Source organism: Onychomys torridus, chromosome 10 (genome assembly GCF_903995425.1).
Source record: "Onychomys torridus chromosome 10, mOncTor1.1, whole genome shotgun sequence".
In the NCBI taxonomy this organism is placed as follows: Eukaryota; Metazoa; Chordata; class Mammalia; order Rodentia; family Cricetidae; genus Onychomys; species Onychomys torridus.
The window spans coordinates 38,099,180-38,119,831 of NC_050452.1; the positions used below are offsets into that span (position 1 = coordinate 38,099,180).

Genomic DNA, 20,652 nt, shown 5'->3' on the forward strand with positions numbered 1-20,652 from the left:
AGCCCACTCTACCCCATTCCCAAAACACATGGCTATTAGAGGCCCATTTTCATTTATTCCTCCTCCAGCTCCTGATGACTACTAACCATTTTCTGCATCTATGGATTTTTCTACAAACCACATTCCTCATAGCAGAATCATATAATATCTGCTTTTGTTTTTCACTTTTTCCATTTAACATAGTGTTTCCCAGGCTCATCCATTTTGTTGATTTATGACACTGCAATAAATAGTCACCTGTAAGCTTTTACATGAGCATATATTTTCAAGTTTCTTGGGTAGTAAATACTTAGAACTAGAATCACTATAGCAAATGATAACTTATATTTAAAGAGCTGCCAAACTATTTTCCAAAGAGGCTATATCATTTCATACTCCCACTATCAAGGTATGAGTTATAATTCCTTCATATCCTTGTCAACTCTGATTGCTAAGTAATTTTTGATAGTCAGCCTAGTGGGAGTGTGAAAGTATTTTCACTATGAAATTGATTTGCATTTCCATAAATGCTAATGATGTCCAACACATTTAAAAATAATTTAGTCTTTCATTGCTGCCTTAGATTCCCAGAACAGATAGAACTCTTTATCCCTAAGGATCCATTCTTTTCATTTTATGTATATTAATGTTTATTTACATATTTGTCTGTATACCATGTATATGCTTGGTGCCCATGGGAGCCAGAAGAAGGCATTGGATCCCCTAGAATTGGAGTTAATAGACAGTTGTGAGCCACCATGAAAGTGCTGGAAATTGAACTAGGGTCCTCTGCAAAAGCAATAAGTGCTCTTAACCAGTGAGCCATCTTTCCAGCCCTAGATTTCTTTTTATTATTAATTATCTGAAAAAGTCATGCGTATGTATTTTGATCACATTCATTCCTCATTACTGTTTTTTGTGTTTATTGACTGGGGAAAATCCACCCTACATAACATAATCCAAGGGGTTTTACTTCTTAAAAAATGCCTGCAGTACCAAGTAGATATTTGCATGTCTAAGCAGAAGCCACCTGAAGCAAGTTCATGGAGTGCCATGACCTTCACATGGCAGATTTGGAGTCTTTCTGGTAGTCTTGTGTTGTATGCATGGGGAGTTGATTTCTTGTACAATCCTAAAATGTTGGTGATTAAATATCTTAAGTAAAATGGAAATCTAGAGTTCAATATGTGTGTTTGTAGTACTTCCTAGAATGTTGTATTTTGGCTAACAGAGAAAAATTTTCCTGAAAAGGTACCCATAGGAAGTGTATATTTTTTAAGTTCTTCCATGAGACTACTTGGTATCATCTTTGAAAAACAAAAGCAAAATATTCCTGATGTTATGAGAACATATGATTGATTATAGCCACTAAGGATAAGCTCTGCCAGGAATTTGGATATCTACTAGCAAACTGCATTTCAAAGTATGTCAGTTGAGTCTGTGAATGATTTATGAAATTAAATGAAGATTTCCTAGTGAAATAGAGCAAATCTCCATTATTAACTGTAATGAATAAGACGGGATCTCAAGTTAATTAGATTTACCTTCTCTCATGTTACATTTGGTTGTAAACAAGTCATCATTAAAATTAGATCCCCCCAGTGCTCATCGAATCAAAACCAGCTTCCTTGAGTTCTCCAGAGTCAAATACTGTCCAGATCTAGTCTTTGCCTTTCTTGTATTGACCCAAGTAATAACAGTACCAATTGTGAATCATGAAATTCAGGAGCAGGAATTTATCTTGGCCCACACAAATCTCCTAGGATATCAGATTCCCAGGCCATTCCAATGGTTAGACCATCGATTTAGACATAAATGTGAATGAGAACTGGGCAAATAAGAACATGGTACAACTTGAGTGACTTTCAGCACTTGGCCCAAGAGGACTGAGTTGTTTCTACTGGGAGTTGTTACATAGCATCCTTTTGAAATGGCGCCAGACAACTCCCAGTGTTGGCTTAATTTCTGATTTTAGGTCTTCTTCATGTTGTCTTTCAAAATTACCTCCAAGTCAGCAGTGATATACCCTCATCCTCAAACTATTTATCTTTCCTTACTTTATTACAATCTGGATAGAAAGTTCAGTTCTTTTATTCTAGAATTTTATAAAATATCAATCCCTGTTATACTCTACCAATCTTCAAGCATCCCCGGCTTCTTCACTAAATATTAGACACTCTGATCTGATTACTGATGTTCTAACACTCTGAATTCCTTCCAACTAGGGCAGCTTCCTCCCGGAAGCTGTACGCAAGAGCAGAACTTAACTGTCTAAAGGAGTATCTTGTCTCATCAGATGCCACTTTCTCTCTTCCTTTGTTGCTTTTAAAATCATAGAAAATGTTTTTAAATGCATAGACAACGTGGTTCAAGTAAGAAATGTAAACTCTGGATAAAGAATCTAGGTCTTTCTGCCTGAAATTCTGATCACTATACTTTCTTCTAGCCCCCTCTCCCTGTCATTATTCTTGTCTCAGCTCCTACCTGAATAACTTCAAGATGCTTTCTGACCAAATCAACCTTCACTCTCCCGCATTTGACTTTGCCTTTTTTGAAGCCCTTACCCAGGGCCTAGAATGACTTTTGTAAACTAGCTTTAGTCTGTTTCTCTCACTGAAATGATAGCCACTAATTTCTTGTTTTCTTTTCCATTTCTCCTTGTTAACTCATCCTTATCCATTTTAATGTCTGCTTGACTGTGTCAGTTACTTAAACTCTCTTAAAGTAACATTTGTTGTTGAGTTTCAAATCATCTGGTAGCCAGCCATACCTGTTCGAGCACAAGTGGCTAGCCAATTTAATAAACATAAGTCAAGTTTAATTTTAGCACCTTCCCTTAAACTTTTTACATTATCCAAAAGCCAACATACAAAAGGCTGTGCAGATTCCTAATCACAGGGCACAGTAATCCTTTGAAATAAAATATTCTAGTCAATGGCCCTGGTGGATAAATGGCAGGCAAACCATTTATCTGCATTCCCTTTCTCCTCTGGAACACACTTCCCTTGCTTCTCATGTTCATGTTTCACCGTCCGTTTATCCCTGGGAGACATATGAGTGCAAACATCTTTGAACAGGACCTTCTCTTCTTGGCTGAGGTGAAGGGACATTAATCAAAACCAGATGAAAGTACCTCACTCCCAGGCTCTTGTGGGTGGCATGGAGATACTTAAAATTCTTCAGCAAGATTTCTTTCAGTTGGACTTGGAAACTTCCTTCCTCTTTGGTCACAATATTGATTGAATGTTTGGTTTATAGCTACTAGGAAGCCAGTGGCCGGACTTGTAGAAAAGTCAGCTGAGGACGAGAAAACCATTGCTTCATCTTCCTCCCTCCCCAGATGGGAAAGGAAATGGAGGCTAGAGAGCTAGAGCCTTGAGGGTGCTCATTTCTGCACTAGGTTTTGACAGATGAGCACAGCCCTCTAGAGGTCGCTCTCACCTCTCCTCGTTGACACTCGGGTATTGCAGTGCTGGTATCTGTAATCAACTGTCTTTTGTTTTTTGATGTAGTACTATTAATCCACAATTTAAAATTTTCTGAATTTTGGATTCTTTATCTAGATAGCCCCATGTTTTTTACATTTCCTTTTCTTTTTTCTTTTTTCTTTTTTGGTTTTTTTGAGGCAGGATTTCTCTGTGTAGTTTTGGTGCCTGTCCTAGATCTCACTCTGTAGACCAGGCTGGCCTCGAACTCACAGAGATCCACCTGGCTCTGTCTCCCGAGTGCTGGGATTAAAGGCATGCACCACCGCTGCCCATCTTGTTTATATTTCGTACTTGAATCAAGTTGTCTATGCATTTAAAAGCATCTTCTATGATTCCAAAAGCTGCAAAGGAAGGAAGGGGCATCTGATGAGATAAAGCACCCCTATTAGACAGTTAAGTTCTGCTCTTGCTTACAGCTTCCTGAAGAAAGAAAAGGGTACACTGAAATAGAAACTGGTAACTTCTAGCTTCACATGATTAAAAATAAGCAGAAAAACTATCAGCATAACAGTGATCAGCATAAAAGTGATCAGCACTTTCCTAGGGGTCCGTTTTCTAGGTAGCCTCCCTGGAGTTGTGTAGCAGTCTAGTCATCTTTGTTTTACAGCTAGTATCCTCCTATGAGTGAATACATACCATGTTTGTCCTTCTGAGTCTGGTTTACCTCACTCAGGATGATTTTTTTCTAGATCCATCCATTTGCCTACAAACCTCATGATGTCATTGTTTTTCTCTGCTGAGTAGTACTCCATTGTGTATATGTACCATATTTCCTTTATCCATTCTTCAGTTGAAGGGCATCTAGGTTGTTTCCAGGTTTTGGCTATTACAAACAATGCTGATATGAACATAGCTGAGCAAATGCCCTTGTGGTATGATTGAGCATTCCTTGGGTATATGCCCAAGAGTACTACAGCTGGGTCTTGGGGGAGATGGATTCCCGATTTTCCAAGGAAGCGCCATATTGATTTCCAAAGATCTACATGAACAACCTAGACGACAGTGGGAGTAATGAAGGGCAAGATTTGAGGGAAAGAAAGCTTAGGGGAGCAGGAGATCCCAGCTGGATCAAGAACAGAAAGGGAGAATGAGGAATAACAGACCATGATAAATGAAGACTACATGAGAACAGGAATAAGCAGAGTGCTCGAGAGGTCCCCAGAAATCCACAATGATATATCCTCTGTAGACTGCTGGCAGAGGGAGGGCCTGATCTGACCTAGTCTGGTGATCAGATGACTAAACACCCTAGCAGTCATCTTGGAACTCTCATCCAATAACTGATGGAAGTGGATGCAGAGATCCTCAGCCAGGCCCCAGGTGGAGCTCCAGGTGTCCAACTGTCAAGAAGGAGGAGGGACTGCAAGAGCATGAATTGTTGAATCCAAGATTGCAAAAAGCACAGGGACAAATAGCCAATCGAATGGAAGCACATGAATTATGAACCAACGGCTGTGGAGCCCCCAGCTGGATCAGGCCCTCTGGATAAGTGAGACAATTGAATAGCTTGATCTGTTTGTATTTTAATTTCATACATCCTCCATGGGTTCCCCTGTCCTCCCCCCTCCTGCCCCCATCCCCACCTTTCCTCCATCCCCTCCCCTCTGTTTGGGAGGCTCCCAGGCTGTGGGACCGGGACCTGTCCTTGGTGCATGAGCTGGCTGTTTGGAACCTTGGGTTTACACAGGGACACTTTGCTCAGCCTGGAAGGAGGGGACTGGATCTGCCTGTACTGAATCTACCAGGTTTAAATGAGTCCCCAGGGGTGTCTTGGTCCTGGAGGACATGGGAATGGAGGGGAGGGGATGGAGGAAAGGTGGGGATGGGGGCAGGAGGGGGGAGGACAGGGGAACCCATGGAGGATGTATGAAATTAAAATACATAATAATAATAATAATAATAATAATAAGTGATCAGCATTTTCCTTAAAACCAATGTGCTGTCAATAAAATGCTTGAGTCTCATGTGTCAGAAAGGCAAAGTGATGCCCCCAAATGTCTTCTCTAAGTTAGCAAAAAAGAGATGGGAGTTTCCAACAAAATATCTAGAAAGATAAAGAATGTATTTACACAAAAATATACTTATCACTTGACACATCTTACTCAGTTTTGTAAGACTGAGTTTTATTATCAAGTAATATTTTAATTTATAATGTCTATGGTTGATTGCTGTTTACAACTTAAATTGAATGTTTTAAATAGTTACTAGTATTCTAATACTAATGTTAAATATCATCTAATTGATAGCTATGATTAATAAACATTTACTTCAGTTAATAGTTTCATAACTTTTCATACTGAAATAGATTAAATACTCAGTGTTTTAATACTGTGAAATTGAATGTCTATTAATTAAATTAATAATTAATAAATTAAATAAAAATAAATAAGGTATAATTTACTACTATAAGGTAATAACTTCCTCTTTTTCCTTGAAGCTGTTTTTGTCATTTACACCTATAGATTGTGCCCAATATAATTATTATATTCCTCCTATGAAATAGATAAATAGATTAAATTGGAATCTCAATAAAAGCATATTTTTTTAAAACTATGAATTTACTAGTAAGATAGATTCAGATTTTTTTTTTTTTTTGAGCTGGGGATCGAACCCAGGGCCTTGCGCTTGCTAGGCGAGCGCTCTACCACTGAGCTAAATCCCCAACCCCTAGATTCAGATGTTATGCTCCATTCCAAACAATTGTTTTAAAGAGAGTTGTGCTAGCCGGGCATTGGTGGCGCACGCCTTTATTCCCAACACTCAGGAGGCAGAGGCAGGCAGATCTCTGTGAGTTTGAGGCCAGCCTGGTCTACAGAGCGAGATCCAGGAAAGGTGCAAAGCTACACAGAGAAACCCTGTCTTGGAAAGAGAGAGGAGAGAGAGAGAGAGAGAGAAAGGGAGAGAGAGAGAGTTGTGCTATGGTAAATGTAAGCTGAGCTGTCTAAATAGACAAATAATTCAATGATAGTATTTATTCATGTTTGTCTGAAACCCATTAATGCCACCGTGTCAAAAACCTCTAGCTTATGCTTCAGTTTGATACGTAACTTAACCAGCCTCCACTTATTTATCTTGTAATAGGCCCAGAGTTGTGGTCTACCTTAAGTTTTATCTACAAAGTGGAACCTAAATAAGGATACTGATATGATAGGCTCCAAGAAAAGACTTTGGAAGCTGGATTCTAGGCATTCTCATGGAAATGTTCCACATTCTGAACAGGATACCAGGGACAAAAAGCTGAGCCTATCGCCTACACAGGGCTTTGTATTTCAGTACCAGTTCTCAAGCACTGAGAGTCAACATTGGGGTTCTTCTTCCTCAGCACCAGACACACTAGAACAGGGTTTATTATGCTGTGGACATGTGTGAGCTCTTGCTGTTTTCTTGATGTCTAGGTACAGGGCCCCTATCTTCTGGAGACTTGTGCTCACTTGCATTCTTAAAATAAGCAAGGCCAGTTAGAACAGGATCGTGGGGTACTGTTATTACACATCAAGCCCACAGATAAAGATGGAACCAGAATGGTCTGAATTGTCTAATGATCTGATGACAGTTCCTTTCAGAGTATCAGGATGTGCCCTGGGGACACAGCTCAGTTGGCAAATGCTTAACCAGTGTTCATGGGTCTGAGATTGATGCCCGCACCAGACCAAAGCAAACCACTAAGACGTGAGTGACACTATTGTTCCTTTAGAGTTAAGGTGCCACTCTGGTCATCGCTTTGGTTTATAAGTGTTGCAGCTGGGTAGGACTTAGTTGCTTCCCTCCTTTAGAACTTGCTTAGCCAGTCCTCAAAGAGAAGACTTTCAGGTCAGAACCACTCAGATCCTTCATGTCCTATGTCTGAGGTTCATGGTGTCTTCAGCAGTGGGGACTTACTTTCAACTACTGGGAGGCAACCAAGGGCAACAGCAATAGCCTATATTGTTTGGGAAGTCTCTTGGACAGTCCTGACCAACAATTTGAAAGGGAGTTCCTCATGCTTGGTATTGAGGTTTTTATTAGATGATTTAGGACTCTTGCAGGGGAGTATTGTCAGCATGAGTGGAATAATTTCATTTGAATTGTGTGTGTGTGTGTGTGTGTGTGTGTGTGTGTGTGTGTGTGCACTCACACATGTATGTGTATATGTGTATATATAGATTTATTTCTGTTGTATGTAATTTGGGTAAACAAACATGATTCTTTATGGCTTTTTCAGACCTCTTTAGTGTTACTCTACCCTCCTCCCTCATTTCTTTCTGTGTTGACCTCTCTCTTTCCCTATTCCAATTAGCACCCTGTCTTACCAATGTCCATCTTCAAAATCAATTATATCTTTCTATTCACCTGCTCAGTGATCCCCCATGGTCCCCTTTTTACTTTCCTGGTTTCTGCAGTCACCCAGGTTATATGCTCATGTCTGAAGATTTGGAGCTAGGAACTACAGATGAGAGAGAGCACATAATGTTTGTTTTTCTGGGTCTGGTCTACTTCACTCAATATAGTATTTTCTAGTTCTATCCATTTACCTGCAAATCTAAAAGAGTCACCTCCTACACTGGACAGTAGAATAGTAGAATGACAGTCACCAGGGACCAGACAATGGGGGACAAGATGAAATAATTATCACTTGAATGGATGAATGAATGATCAGATGTAATGAACAGTATGATGACTTTACCAAGTTATGTTCTGTTTACAGGAAATGCATTAGGATTATTCATTCTCACAACAAAACAGTGTCAAAACCATTTCACGATGCAGATGTCTGTAAATGCATCACATTGTGCACCTTGAACATAACATCTTTTTCTAAAAGCTTATTTTAATATATTTGGGAAAAAACTTGAAACCATGTTGATGCTCAAACTCTGCCAGATCCTCACTGGTGATTCACTGACTGTTTAGTCATGAATCTCATGGATTCACTATGTTTAGTAGTGAGCTTGGTGGATTCACTGACCCTGTCTAGTAATAAGCCATAGGCAGCATCACCAGTATTGGAAGATTTAGTTTTGTGCATGAAGAACATCTCAGTATTTCAGAATACATGAAAACAAATTTTTATAACAAAACTCTCTTCTCCCTAATGAGGGTTTTCTCAAGCTTTCCACTTGATGGAACTGAGCTAATTGCTTTTTTTGTTGGAAGCTGTGGTAAGGGAATGATAAGGCACACAGCATGTAGTACTTTATGGGGTCTCTTCCCAAGTAACTAATGAGCCTGGTCCTTTAGATATGAATCACCCAAAGGAAAAATCAATTAAATCAACATGTTTTATGAAAACCTAAATTCTTCAATACCTAATCGTAGCTGGAGTGATCTCCAGCCACGCCCAGGCCGGCAGCCACTCAGATTCAAATAAACACACAGACACTTATATTATTTAAATTGTTTGACCTAATGGCTCAAGCTTCTTGCTATCTAGCTCTTATATCTTAAATTAACCCATTTCTATTAATCTATAAGTTGCCATGTGGCTCGTGGCTTACTGGTATCTTACATCATGCTTCTCATGAAGGTGACTGGCAGTATCTCTCTGCCTCACCCTTCCACTTCCCAGACTTCTCCTCTCTCTTTGTCCTGCCTATACTTCCTGCCTGGCTACTGGCCAATCAGCACTTTATTTATCAATCAATCATCCACAACACTAATCTTTTAAATATTAGAGAACAGTGGGAGAATATAAGAAACATGACAAAATTACACTAATATATTTCCTAAGTCCTTCTTAATTTTCAGTGCATCAGGTTTTTGTGATATCTTGGGGAAAATCCTCTTACAATTATTTTTGGTTTTTGAAAATAGGATTTCTCTGTGTAGCCCTGGTTGTCCTGGAACTCACTCTGTAGACCAGTCTGGCCTTGAACTCAGAGATCTGCCTGACTCTGCTCTGCAAGTACTGAGATTAAAGATGTGCACCACCACTGCCTGCCCCACTTACAGTTTTATAGTATTCATGTAGTAATTGGCCTTTGAGTCTCTGTATTTTGGGACCTTGTTGTATCTTGGGATTATAATGAAGAAGAAAAGAGACAGAAAAAAGATAAACTTCATTATTTATATTATTATTATTATTATTATTATTACTATTGTTTTTTGAGACATGGCTTCTCTGTGTAGTTTTGGTGCCTATCCTGAATCTCACTCTGTAGACCAAGCTGGCTTTGAACTCACAGAGATCCGCCTGGCTCTGCCTCCTGAGTGTTGGGATTAAAGGCATGGGCCCCCACCGCCCAGCCATTGTTTATTTTTGACTTCTGCTTTTATGTTTTGGAAGTTTTAAATTGTAGATGTTACAAATCTAATACCCCATGATGTTCAGATGTCAACAGAGAATGGCTGAAGTAACTGCAGTAATTTTGTTTGTTATCACCCGTGTATACTTTTACTAACTCCCTCCCCATTTGCTAATCATGTTCCATTCCAAACTCTCCTGAATGAATTTCTTTTCTGGAAATATTGATTTATGATGTGATATATTTTTAAAACAAATGAGACATGAATAACGATAATGCCTGTAGAAAGGACCATTATCCTTAGAATATTTACTCAGCATTTGCTTTGTATCAGAGAACCATCCGAGACTGAACAGATACAGGGACCAGAAGGCCCACACTGGCTGAGGTTACACTCGAGCTGGGAGGATCTCAATGCGACCACCTTGCAGGAGCTGCTGGTGCACAGGTAGGAACCTCCACAGCAGCCATGAGTGTGCACATTATGGAGCAAGGACTGATCACGGGCGTTTCTTCTATTTTTAACATGAAACCACTCAAATTTGCCACACCAGTAAATAACTCACAGAATATCTCCTAATTTTTACATCTCAACATCAATGTCCTCTTCACTGACAGGGTAAACTTTGACAAATTTAACTTTCCATTGGAACTACAGGAACTATTATGTTAGGGGAAAAGCTTGAGATCACATCTTAAGTCTTTAAATGTCTTGTTTTGAAATGAACTCTCACAACTGCACATACTTAACAGACTACTTAACAGGAGGAATTAAGTAATAATACTAAAAAGTTAGAGTTTGAGAAAATAATAAACACAAAGTAAAACTAAGGTTATGTAGCCTTGACAGCCTTCCCCTCTTAAATGTTGACATATTAACCAAGTTTGTCTCCTTTGATTCTTGAGGCAGTAGCAGGAAAGTCAGCAGAAGGAATGGATTCTTATATCAAGATTTATTTTCATTTATGTATCTGGGTGTGTGTAAGTATATGCACATAAATGCAGGTGCTCATCCATGAGGCCAGAGGGTGCCAGGTTCCCAGAACTCTGAGTGACAGGCTTCCTGATGTGAGTTCTAAGTACAGAACTCAGGTCCTCAGCAAGAGTACTGCATGCTCTTAACTGCCGAGCCACCCCTCCAGCCTCCTCCTTTTTAAAAGATTTATTTTGATTTTTAATAAGAACATTTTTGTGGTCCTGGAGCTCAACACTAAGGCTTCATGCATGCTAGGCAAGTACTTTGCCACTGAGCTATATTCGCAGCCCAAGGAATAAATTCTTATTAAACACTTATTACATTACAGGTTGTCTTATCTAGATTAACCCATTAATTCCTCACAATAAACTCTTGGATTATAATTATTTTAACAGCTGATGAAAGTAAGGGTTAAATTTAAGAATATTTAAACAACTATGTCAAAGGCCACAGCCTACATAGAGTAAGTGATGGTAACCTCTACTTCATTTATCTGCTACAAAATGTAAGTGCTAGATAGAGCACATCTTAAGAACTCCAAAGGAGAAAACTAAAGGTGGCTTTTCACCCCTCAGAAAATCACAAGGTTTCCTCATTGGTTAAACTTAGCCCCCAAATTTCTTAATAATTTTTCAAATAAAGTACTTTCTCCAAGCCAATGTCCTAAACCTTTCAACACAATGATGTTCCTCTAAGTGCTGGGTGTGGGAAAAGCCCATTTGGGTCAACTAAATAAATAAATAACCAGCCCACTTTGGGGGTTTGTAGACTTGGCTCCCTAACTAAATGAGATATTATGTAACAAGCTTGCTACAAGGAGTAGGATGGGGAATCTTTATGAGGCTCTAACCAAAAGTCATAATTTTAAAAAATAAAATCATTCTCAACCAATTTTTGAATGTCTTTTTACACTATGTCCAGGGCTAGTCTCAGAAAGTGTATAGATATAAATGAAAGGAGAGAAAGATTTGATCCCAAGGAACATATATCAGTTGAGTACAATCAGAGATTTGAAGGCAGTAGGCGACACTGTTTCAGATATCAAGGGTCTGAGGCTTAGAGACATAGCTCAGGTTATAAAGTACCTGCTGTCTAAATGTGGAGACCTGAATTTGAACCCCTGGAATTAATGCTAAGAAGATCTGGGAGCACATATAATCTCAGTACCAGGAAGACAGAGACAGGAGAATCTCCAGGCCTTGCTAGGTAGATGTTCTAGCTAAATCAGTGAGCTCTAAGTCCAGTGAGAGATCCTGTCTAAAAAATATAGTGAATGACTGAGGAAGATACCAACCAAAATGGCCAGTAAGCTCTACATACATAAGCATATATGTACACACACACACACACACACACACACAAATACACACATAAGTATGCTATGCCACCTGGGATTATATAGAATAAATTCAAGCTCACTTTTTCTTGTTGCATCTTCCTAGATTCACAGTTCAACCTTGACAGTCTGGGCAAGATGTTTTTCTAGTCTAAGTGTCCTATTCCTTTATCTTCTATTTAAAAATGTCAAGTAATATTTTCTTCCTCTCAGTCTATATCTTGGGTTTTTGGGGGGATCAGGAGATATTTATGATATGTTCATCCCTCACTATAGATTCTATCAAATGAGATGATGTAAGAAGCTTCATGATAAGAATTTCTCTTTCCATAAATGTGATACCTTGTTATAGTAGCAAATAAACTAAAACAAGTAGTGTGCATTCTCCCATTGAAGGCTAAGACTATACCTGTGCCCTGAAAAGTCTTACAGTAAGACACCTGTGCTCAGAGAGTATGAACTCCCCTAATAGTGGACCCTGTGCTGCCTGGCATTGAAAACATATTTCAGGTAAACAGTAAGTATGCAACTTAATATTGTAACGTTTTATCTTTCCAAACCTAGGCAGTCCTGTCCAAGCAGAAGTAAGATTTCCCTTCTGTGTACTAAGCAAGGTGAGACTGGTGGTGTATCATGGGACACGGCATTAATTTAACTGTGCTGGCTCCTGGGAAGCCGGACCATTTATGCATGACAACCAGAGCTCAGAATCTACTTGGGTTTGGTGGTGAATCATGGACTGTGGTTTCTGCTCCCTGTTAGACTGTGGCCGCCGCCCTGCTGCTCGAATGAACAAGAGGATCCTTGGGGGTCGCACTAGTCGTCCTGGGAGGTGGCCCTGGCAATGCTCTCTGCAAAGTGAACCCAGTGGACACATCTGTGGCTGTGTCCTCATTGCCAAGAAGTGGGTTCTGACAGTTGCCCACTGCTTTGAGGGGTAAGTGGCACCCTTTCATTTCACTTTTCCCTGGATCTTAATCATTTGTTGCTTGGAAATTCTCGGTGGTGTATGTAACTCTTTGAAATCCTGTCAGTGCAAATATCATAGCCGCTCTCCTTCCCGGGTCTTTCTGCCCTTTTCATCTTCTGCTCACTAATGGCCAGTGTCTATATGGTGCTTGGAATGTATATGCTAGGGAGGGATGAGGAAAATGAAGATGTTCAGAAGACTGATTTCCAAGCCCTGTTCAGTCTCTGTTCTGGACATCTTAAGTGTATTATATACATAGGAATACATGTGGAAATAGTTTGTCTGGAAACTACATGAGGTTTAGATGAACAACTAGTAGGTAGTTTGGGAAGAAAAATTAAAGGTACAATATTTGTGTTAGGTTTCTCAAAGATGCAGAACCAAGACTTTGTCCCTACAATATCTTCCCCACAAGCTTTGTGTGGGCTGGAAGTGAGGCAGTCTATTTAAAGTCATAGGAACCAAGCCTGGCAGCAACTAGTAAGACTGATAAAAGTGCATGTATCTTTAAAACATATCGCTGCAAACATCCATGTGCATTTCTCCCTGTCACTGTGGTCTGAGGATACTTGCATTTCCTAGCATCACTCAGCCCCTCCCACACCTTTCTCTTACTTCTTCATCATCCTGAAGGTAACCCCTCTTGCAGCCTGAAGGATACTTCTCCATGGCTCTAAATACATTAAGTTGTTCACATGATGTCATTGTTGATTTCCATGACCTGAAATGACACTTTGTATATTGTTAATGCTTTTCTCTGTTGGCAATATACCATGGTCATCCCTCTAGGTCACTTCTTGTAGTGTTGTTGCATTCTTTTGGAAGCTAATTACTGTTCTGGATAGACTTAGTATAAAATTTTCTTCTCATTTTCAGTTGAAGACTACTTTTTGAGATACTTTCAACTTGGTGTTGTTACAAGAATGCTGGGGGAAAACTTCTTCTTATGCAAAGCTAGTATCCTAGGGGTGCTGTTGCTTCTAGAGGAGGGTGTGAACACACACAGCTCCATCAGAGGATTACAGGCATAGATACATGCTCCTTGAAGGGCTTAGTAGAGAGACATTTTTAAAAAATCTTTTATTTTTTTTAGTTAGGGTGTTTTTTTTTTTTTTTTTTTTTTTTTGAGACAGGGTTTTGCTGCATAGTTTTGGTGCCTGTCCTGGACCTTACTCTGTAGACCAGGCTGGCCTTGAACTCACAGAGATCTGTCTGCCTCTGCCTTCTGAGTGCTGGGATTAAAGGTGTGTGCCGCCGCTACCCAGCCTCAAAAATCTTTTGAGATTATAATAGAGTTATATCACCCCTCACTTCCACCCTCTAGAGTCACTTGCTCTCTTTCAAATTCATGGCTTCTTTTCTTCTAGTTGTTGTTATACGCGAGCGTGTATACACACACACACACACACACACACACACACACGTATGCATGCATGCACACACACACACATACATATTTCTACATACATAAATAAAACTTGCTCAGACTACACTGTTACATGTATTTATATGTTTTCAGGTTTGACAATTTAATACTGGAAAATTAATTGGTGAGCTCTTTCCTGGGGAAGACTACTTCTCCCATCCTCATTCCTTCATTGACTATAATTCCCTGTCTAGGTGTGATGATTTGAATAGGTATGGCCCCCATAGATTTGAATATTTGAATGCTTGGCCATAGGAGGTGGTATTGTTAGGAGGTGTGGCCTTGTTGGAGTAAGTGTTTCAATGTGGAGCCGGGCTTTGAGGTCTCATATATACTCAAGCCATGCCCAGTAGGACAGACTCCTGCTGCTGCTTGAGGATCAAGATGTAGAACTCTCAGCTCATTCTCCATCATCATGTCTGCCTGCACATAGCCATATACTGCCATGATGATAATAATGGACTAAATCTCCAAAACTGTAAGTCATCCCCAGTTAAATGTTTTCCTTCATAAGAATTGTCATGGCCATGGTGTCTTTTCACAGTAATAGAAACCCTAACTAAGACACTAGGGTTGAGGTCTGTAGCATGAATCTTAAAGAATGTTGTTAATAAAATCAAACCTGAGGCCAGTTATTGGGGTGAATGCTGGAAGATCAGAGAAGCAGAACAAGCCACAGCCACCTCACCTTGCCAGTTCCTCAGCTGACCCTATTTCCTCAGACTGGAAGCTTCAGAGTCCTCATCCAAAATGAATCTCAGCTGAACTGCTGCTTAAAAACCTGAAAGCTTAACCAGCTACAGTTCCTTGTCCTCATGCCCTAAATACTTTTCTGCCTCCTGCCATTACTTCCTGGGATTAAAGGCGTGAGTCACCGTGCTTGGCTGTATCCTTGAACACACAGAGATCCAGGCAGATCTCTGCCTCCAGAATGCTAGGATTAAAGGCGTGTGTGCCACCATTTTCTGGCCTCTAGATCTAGTGGCTGTTCTGTTCTCTGACCCCAGGTAAATTTATTAGGGTACACAATATTTTGGGGAATACAATACCACCACAAAGATCTCCTGAACTTATTCTACCCCTATCCATGTTAACATGTCTGTTAGTATTGTCACTGTTCAGGTCATATTTAGTCAACCATATTAGTGAGGCTTCAGGGGTGTAACTTCTCTGACATTTCTAAGAGACTCAATCACATAGCAAACTCCCTGATCTTCTGACTCTTACAATCTTTCCCTATGCTGCAATGATCCCTGAGCCTTTGTGAATGAGTTATGTTGTAGATGTATCAGTTGAGACTAGGTTCCTCAACTCTGCATTTGATTAGTTGTAGTTTTCTGTAGGTTTCCTTAATGAGGTATACTAATTATACTTATCTGTATAAGAACAAATATTTTGAATGTAGTTAGGGTTTGTGCTGGTTTAGAAAAGTGGTGGTTGTAAGTTTTCCTCCAAGATCCATGACTATACTAGTCTTAGGTAGTTGACTAGGTTTCCAGCACCAGGCATGATTTCCTTCTTGTTGAGTGGGTCTTAAGTCCAACTAAAGAGCTGTTGGTTACTGCCAAGGTATGTGTGTTACTGCTGTACCCTTAGAGTTATTGTCCCACAGTGGTCATTGCTGTAGTTCATGGGTAGGTAGATTATTGATTGCTTCCCTCCATTAGAAGTTTTCATGTCACTTTCTGATATTACTAAAGCTAATCTTTCAAGTCAGATCTGGCTCAAAGCCCTCTGAGTATGTCTGAAGTACACGGCCCTCCATCTCTGGGGAGAAACCAAGGGCAATAGCAATAGCTTGTGAAGTTTTAGGAGTCTCTCAGACAGCTCTAACCAACAAAGGTGACATACATTAAACACGTATTCTGAATACTTGACAAATGATGGTAAAATTGGGGGAGAAAGTGACAAAATTTGATCACTCTACTGAGGAAAAATAATATATAAGTATCAAACCAGTACCTTCTCTTGAGAATTTTCATGTGAGACTGATTGGAAGAGTCTTCAGAGTATGTCTAGAAACACACTGTGATGTTACTGCTTTAGAAGAGGCCAGATGTTTCCAGATGTCTTTTTCAGTTCTGCTTTGTAGCTCACAGTAAGCAGAAGCTTACACTGTCAAAGCACATCCGTCAGTGGTGATGACCTAAATGAATCCATGGCTCTTCAATGGAGCAGCACTCCTAATGTGCTTATTATTAATCCAAGTTTATGGGCTGTTCTTGGCATTTTCAACTGTGGTACTAGAGTTTCCTCTTGCACTGGAGGATCTGTACAGTGAGGAGGGAAGCTTGCAAGGCATGTGTTTATAATTTATGACATGAAAATGGTACCCAAAACCTTGAAGAAATTTTGTGGAATATGAAATCTATCAACTGTCAAGAGGGCCCAGCTCATCAATACGAGGCTAGAGATTGCCCAACTTCAAACTAGCTCTCACTTGACTGTGTAGTCTTAACCTAATTCTGTTTTATGGAGTCTCCAGTGGCACTGCAGGCTTTTCAGAGCTTTTAATTGTCAAACATATTCTCTGCTGAGGCCATCAATTGCTGCAATTATTAGGATTTCCTTCATATCCTGAACCCATACTTTGGCAAGGCATAACATGCCCCATCTGTGGGCCTTTTCATCCTGTCTCTTTTAATTACATTGGTGGGAGAAAAAAGACAGTTTGCTTTGCATTTCCATGGAGAGGTATTTAAAATTACCAAACAAAAGTAAAAACCATGAGATACTAAGTTGACCAGATCAAGCCCCATATGCCCCAATACCAATTCAACTTCAAAGGTTATAAGGAGGAAAAAACTTTGACATTCAGTGGTAACTTAACAGGCAATTCCTTCCCTTCTTTCACCCTTGAATGACTGAAAGATGAACTTCCTGGTCCAGCCCACAGTGAGTGAAGATCAAAGCTTTTAATTCCCTTCCAGGAAACTTGCATGCTAAGCTGCGTGGCCACAACCTTTAACCCTGTCATGTCACTTGTGTCTTGATTTCTATCACCCCAGCCAGTCCAGAATTTTGGCTGTGTTTCTGCACTTCTGCCCACATTACCTGGCATCCTTTCTCTCCCCTCAACATTTATGGTCCCATAGGCACATCACATCTGTTCTTTGACAGGCTCTTCAACATGTCTATCCCTGGATCTTTTGGTTAGATACAGCAGGAAGGCCTCCAAGGTGAAGAGCACATTTTGTGATTTTTTTTAAATGTTCTTAAGAACAGAAACAGAACACTATTCAGAGAGAGAGAGAGAGAGAGAGAGAAAGAAGAAGGAGAAGGAGAAGGAGAAGGAGAAGGAGAAGAAGAAGAAGAAGAAGAAGAAGAAGAAGAAGAAGAAGAAGAAGAAGAAGAAGAAGAAGGAGAAGATTCATACCATATGTGATTTTCAACATCATCAGGATCTTTAATAATCCCTGAAACTCTTTCTATATAACTCAGGAAAATTCCTCTTATTTGTCACATAACAAAGCATGACCTTAATATCTTAACTCTCCTGATCTGAGAGTTTTATAATTCACCCAGAAAGGGAATTACTGAAGTCTTTGTTGTGTCCTTGGGATTACCCCCTTCCTCTTGGTGCTTGTGAACTAGGTCAGTCATTCACAGTTTACTTTTCCATTTCCATTCCTATCAGTAAAAATGTTCATAAACACAGAAATCCTCAGCTTTGGACTCATGCCTCTCCTGTGGCACTATTCTCAGCATCAATAAAGTATAAGCAAATGCAGTTTTAAAGACTTCTGGGTGACTGGAACCTGGCTCCATGCTCTGCCTTTTATTCCAATCTTCTCTCCAGAACAAAAAAAGTCTATAATAAAGATAGCAGTTGGCCTGCATTGCCAACCAATCACCATAGTTTCTGGAACTTCTAACAGTATCTGCCTCCATTCTACTTGTGATTAAAAGGAAGCTTTAGGCAAATTAAGTTTGGCAAAGTTGAATCAGAAAAAGAATGGCTGTGCATTGGGAAGCCTTCAGAACCAGAGGAGATAGAGACTTCCTGCTTCCCATGACATCACTTCCTGTTCCAGTCCACCACACCTGGGACAGAAGGGTTGACAGCTGTTGGAGAATCTCGTGCACCCAACGGCTAGTGGAACTCATGTCAAATGCATTATCCTGAACTTCAAATGAGCATCTAACTAATGCAATGGACACTGTCATAGTAAAGCTATTTTTCACCCCAAGAGACAGTAATTATTTCACAGTTTTTATCTCAACAAATCTTCATTGTCCTCTACTGATCCCACCTCATATCTCATGGATAATATAGATATTATTCTGTCAGATCATTCATCTTGTCTTATTCCCAGTTCCAAAAATTTCCTTGTGTCTTTGGTCATATTTCCTATTTTGCCTTTAGTTGTGATTGGTGATGTGCCCCTTCTGATTAAGAACAATCATGTCCCTTCTTAGCTTTTCATAAACTTTACTCCTTACAGTATCATTCTACTCTGCCTCAGTTTCTCCTTGGGATCTGGATAGCTCCTTACACATCTGTGCCTTAGCATCACTGACTTAAAAGGCCCTCTCTTTACTTTACTGCCATCTTTAACTAAGACTCCAATTGTTTAATCACTGTTCATTGGAAGACTCCTTAAATGTCCACTAGAGTTAACCTCTCCAGCTAAGAAATGATGTTACTGGAGCTTGGGAATGCTGTCTACCTTGCCAAAGTGAATTTTCAGTTTCTGGTCTCCCTTACCATCTCATCACTCTATCTTCCTTGGAATAACTTCCTCTCTTTTTATTCTAGAATAGTGAAAAATTTTTGGCTTTCATCTTGTTTTCATGACCTATTGTTTTCTTTTTTTCCCCCAACTTCTCCCATTTTGGGACCACTGAATGTTCCAGGGATCACCGCCTGGCTTTCTTAACTGTTTTCACTTACTGTTGCAATTATATGCCATATTTGAGCAAATATGAATGTTAAGTATTATTCTATTTAAATATCAAATATTGTTAATGGATTTCAAATTTGTATTTCCTGCCCATCCTACCTTTCCTCCCAGTCAGCTACCATTACCATCTACTTCACAAACACACACACACACACACACACACACACACACACACACACACACACACACACTTTAGATGTCCAGTGAGCTGTATAATGAAGACCCTACTTTACATGGCTGTTGAACCCTCTTGTCTTTCAGTGATCAGCTAGAGGATCAGTAGTCTCTTGTCAACTCTTCCCCAATACTGAACTGTACATCAGTTCAGTATTTCAGTGTATTTGGCACACATGTATTCAATCACATAGAAGATGAATATTGTGGATACTGTCTGCATATTATTCTGGAATGGAGAGGTGGGCGCAGGGAGAGTTGAGGGTAGAAAGCTCTGCTTGGCTCTAGTTATCTATTAAGAGGAAATGAGCTGTAACAGACAGCACTTTGCATGGAGGAGCCGTTTCCATTTCCTTCATTTTTCTTTTGAAACAAACTCCTACTCATTTTATGGCTAAGACTTTTGATAATTGCTGTAGTTTCATGCCACTCTGTGATAGACTCCAATTTCACAGTGCTTGGATCCATATGTAGTTAAACATTAACTGTTTAGATGGTTCTTCCTTTCCCTCCATTTACTGTGATCACTTGTGATGGCAGAATACAGACAGTGATTCTACTGAGCTGGACCAGCTTTGGGATTTTGTGGCTACATTATAATGCCTGCCTGGCTTCTTCCTTCCTCCCAGCCTCCTTCCCTCCCTCCCTCCCCTCTTTTGTCCTTTCTTCCTTCCCTCCATTCTCTGTTTATTCTTTTTTCCTTCCTTCCCTTCTCAAAACCCTTCCAAATCCAGTTGCTAAAGGACACACACACACACACACACACACACACACACACACACACACACACGTTTCCTTAAGTCCTCCTGTTAGTTTTCCTGGGCCCTTGCTTTACAGAACTCTCTGCTTTTTCTAGTTTTATCACTGGTGGCTGACTCCCATCACACCTGGAAAGATATGCTCAACAAGACAGTTTCTGTCCCTATCATCGGCTATCGATTCACCCACAAATGGGTTTCCATCCACCTGATAAAGCCTTTCTTCTCTCGTCCCTTGGTTAATACCCATGGATGCTACTCATTGCTTCACAGTTCAATAGAACTTGTGTGGTGCAGGTGTTTAAAGAGCAGCATCTGACCCCATTAGTCACTGTCACTATCTCTGTGACTTACGTGACTTCCCATTAAGTATTCCCATATGTATCTCCTTTCACTTTTGCTTGAAATGGTCTCTCAGTG

The 20,652-nt window shown here is 40.0% G+C and overlaps 1 protein-coding gene across 2 annotated transcripts in view; it reads left to right on the forward strand.

Moving 5' to 3' along the window:
• Corin (corin, serine peptidase) overlaps positions 1-20,652 on the forward strand; it is a 240,972-nt gene that overhangs the window by 210,887 nt on the left and 9,433 nt on the right. For both annotated transcript variants that reach the window (XM_036201349.1, XM_036201347.1), the window contains exons 17-19: positions 10,023-10,136; positions 12,565-12,614; positions 12,763-12,937. In XM_036201349.1, coding sequence (XP_036057242.1) covers positions 10,023-10,136; positions 12,565-12,614; positions 12,763-12,937 — 339 coding nt within the window. The remainder of the gene's footprint in view (positions 1-10,022; positions 10,137-12,564; positions 12,615-12,762; positions 12,938-20,652) is intronic.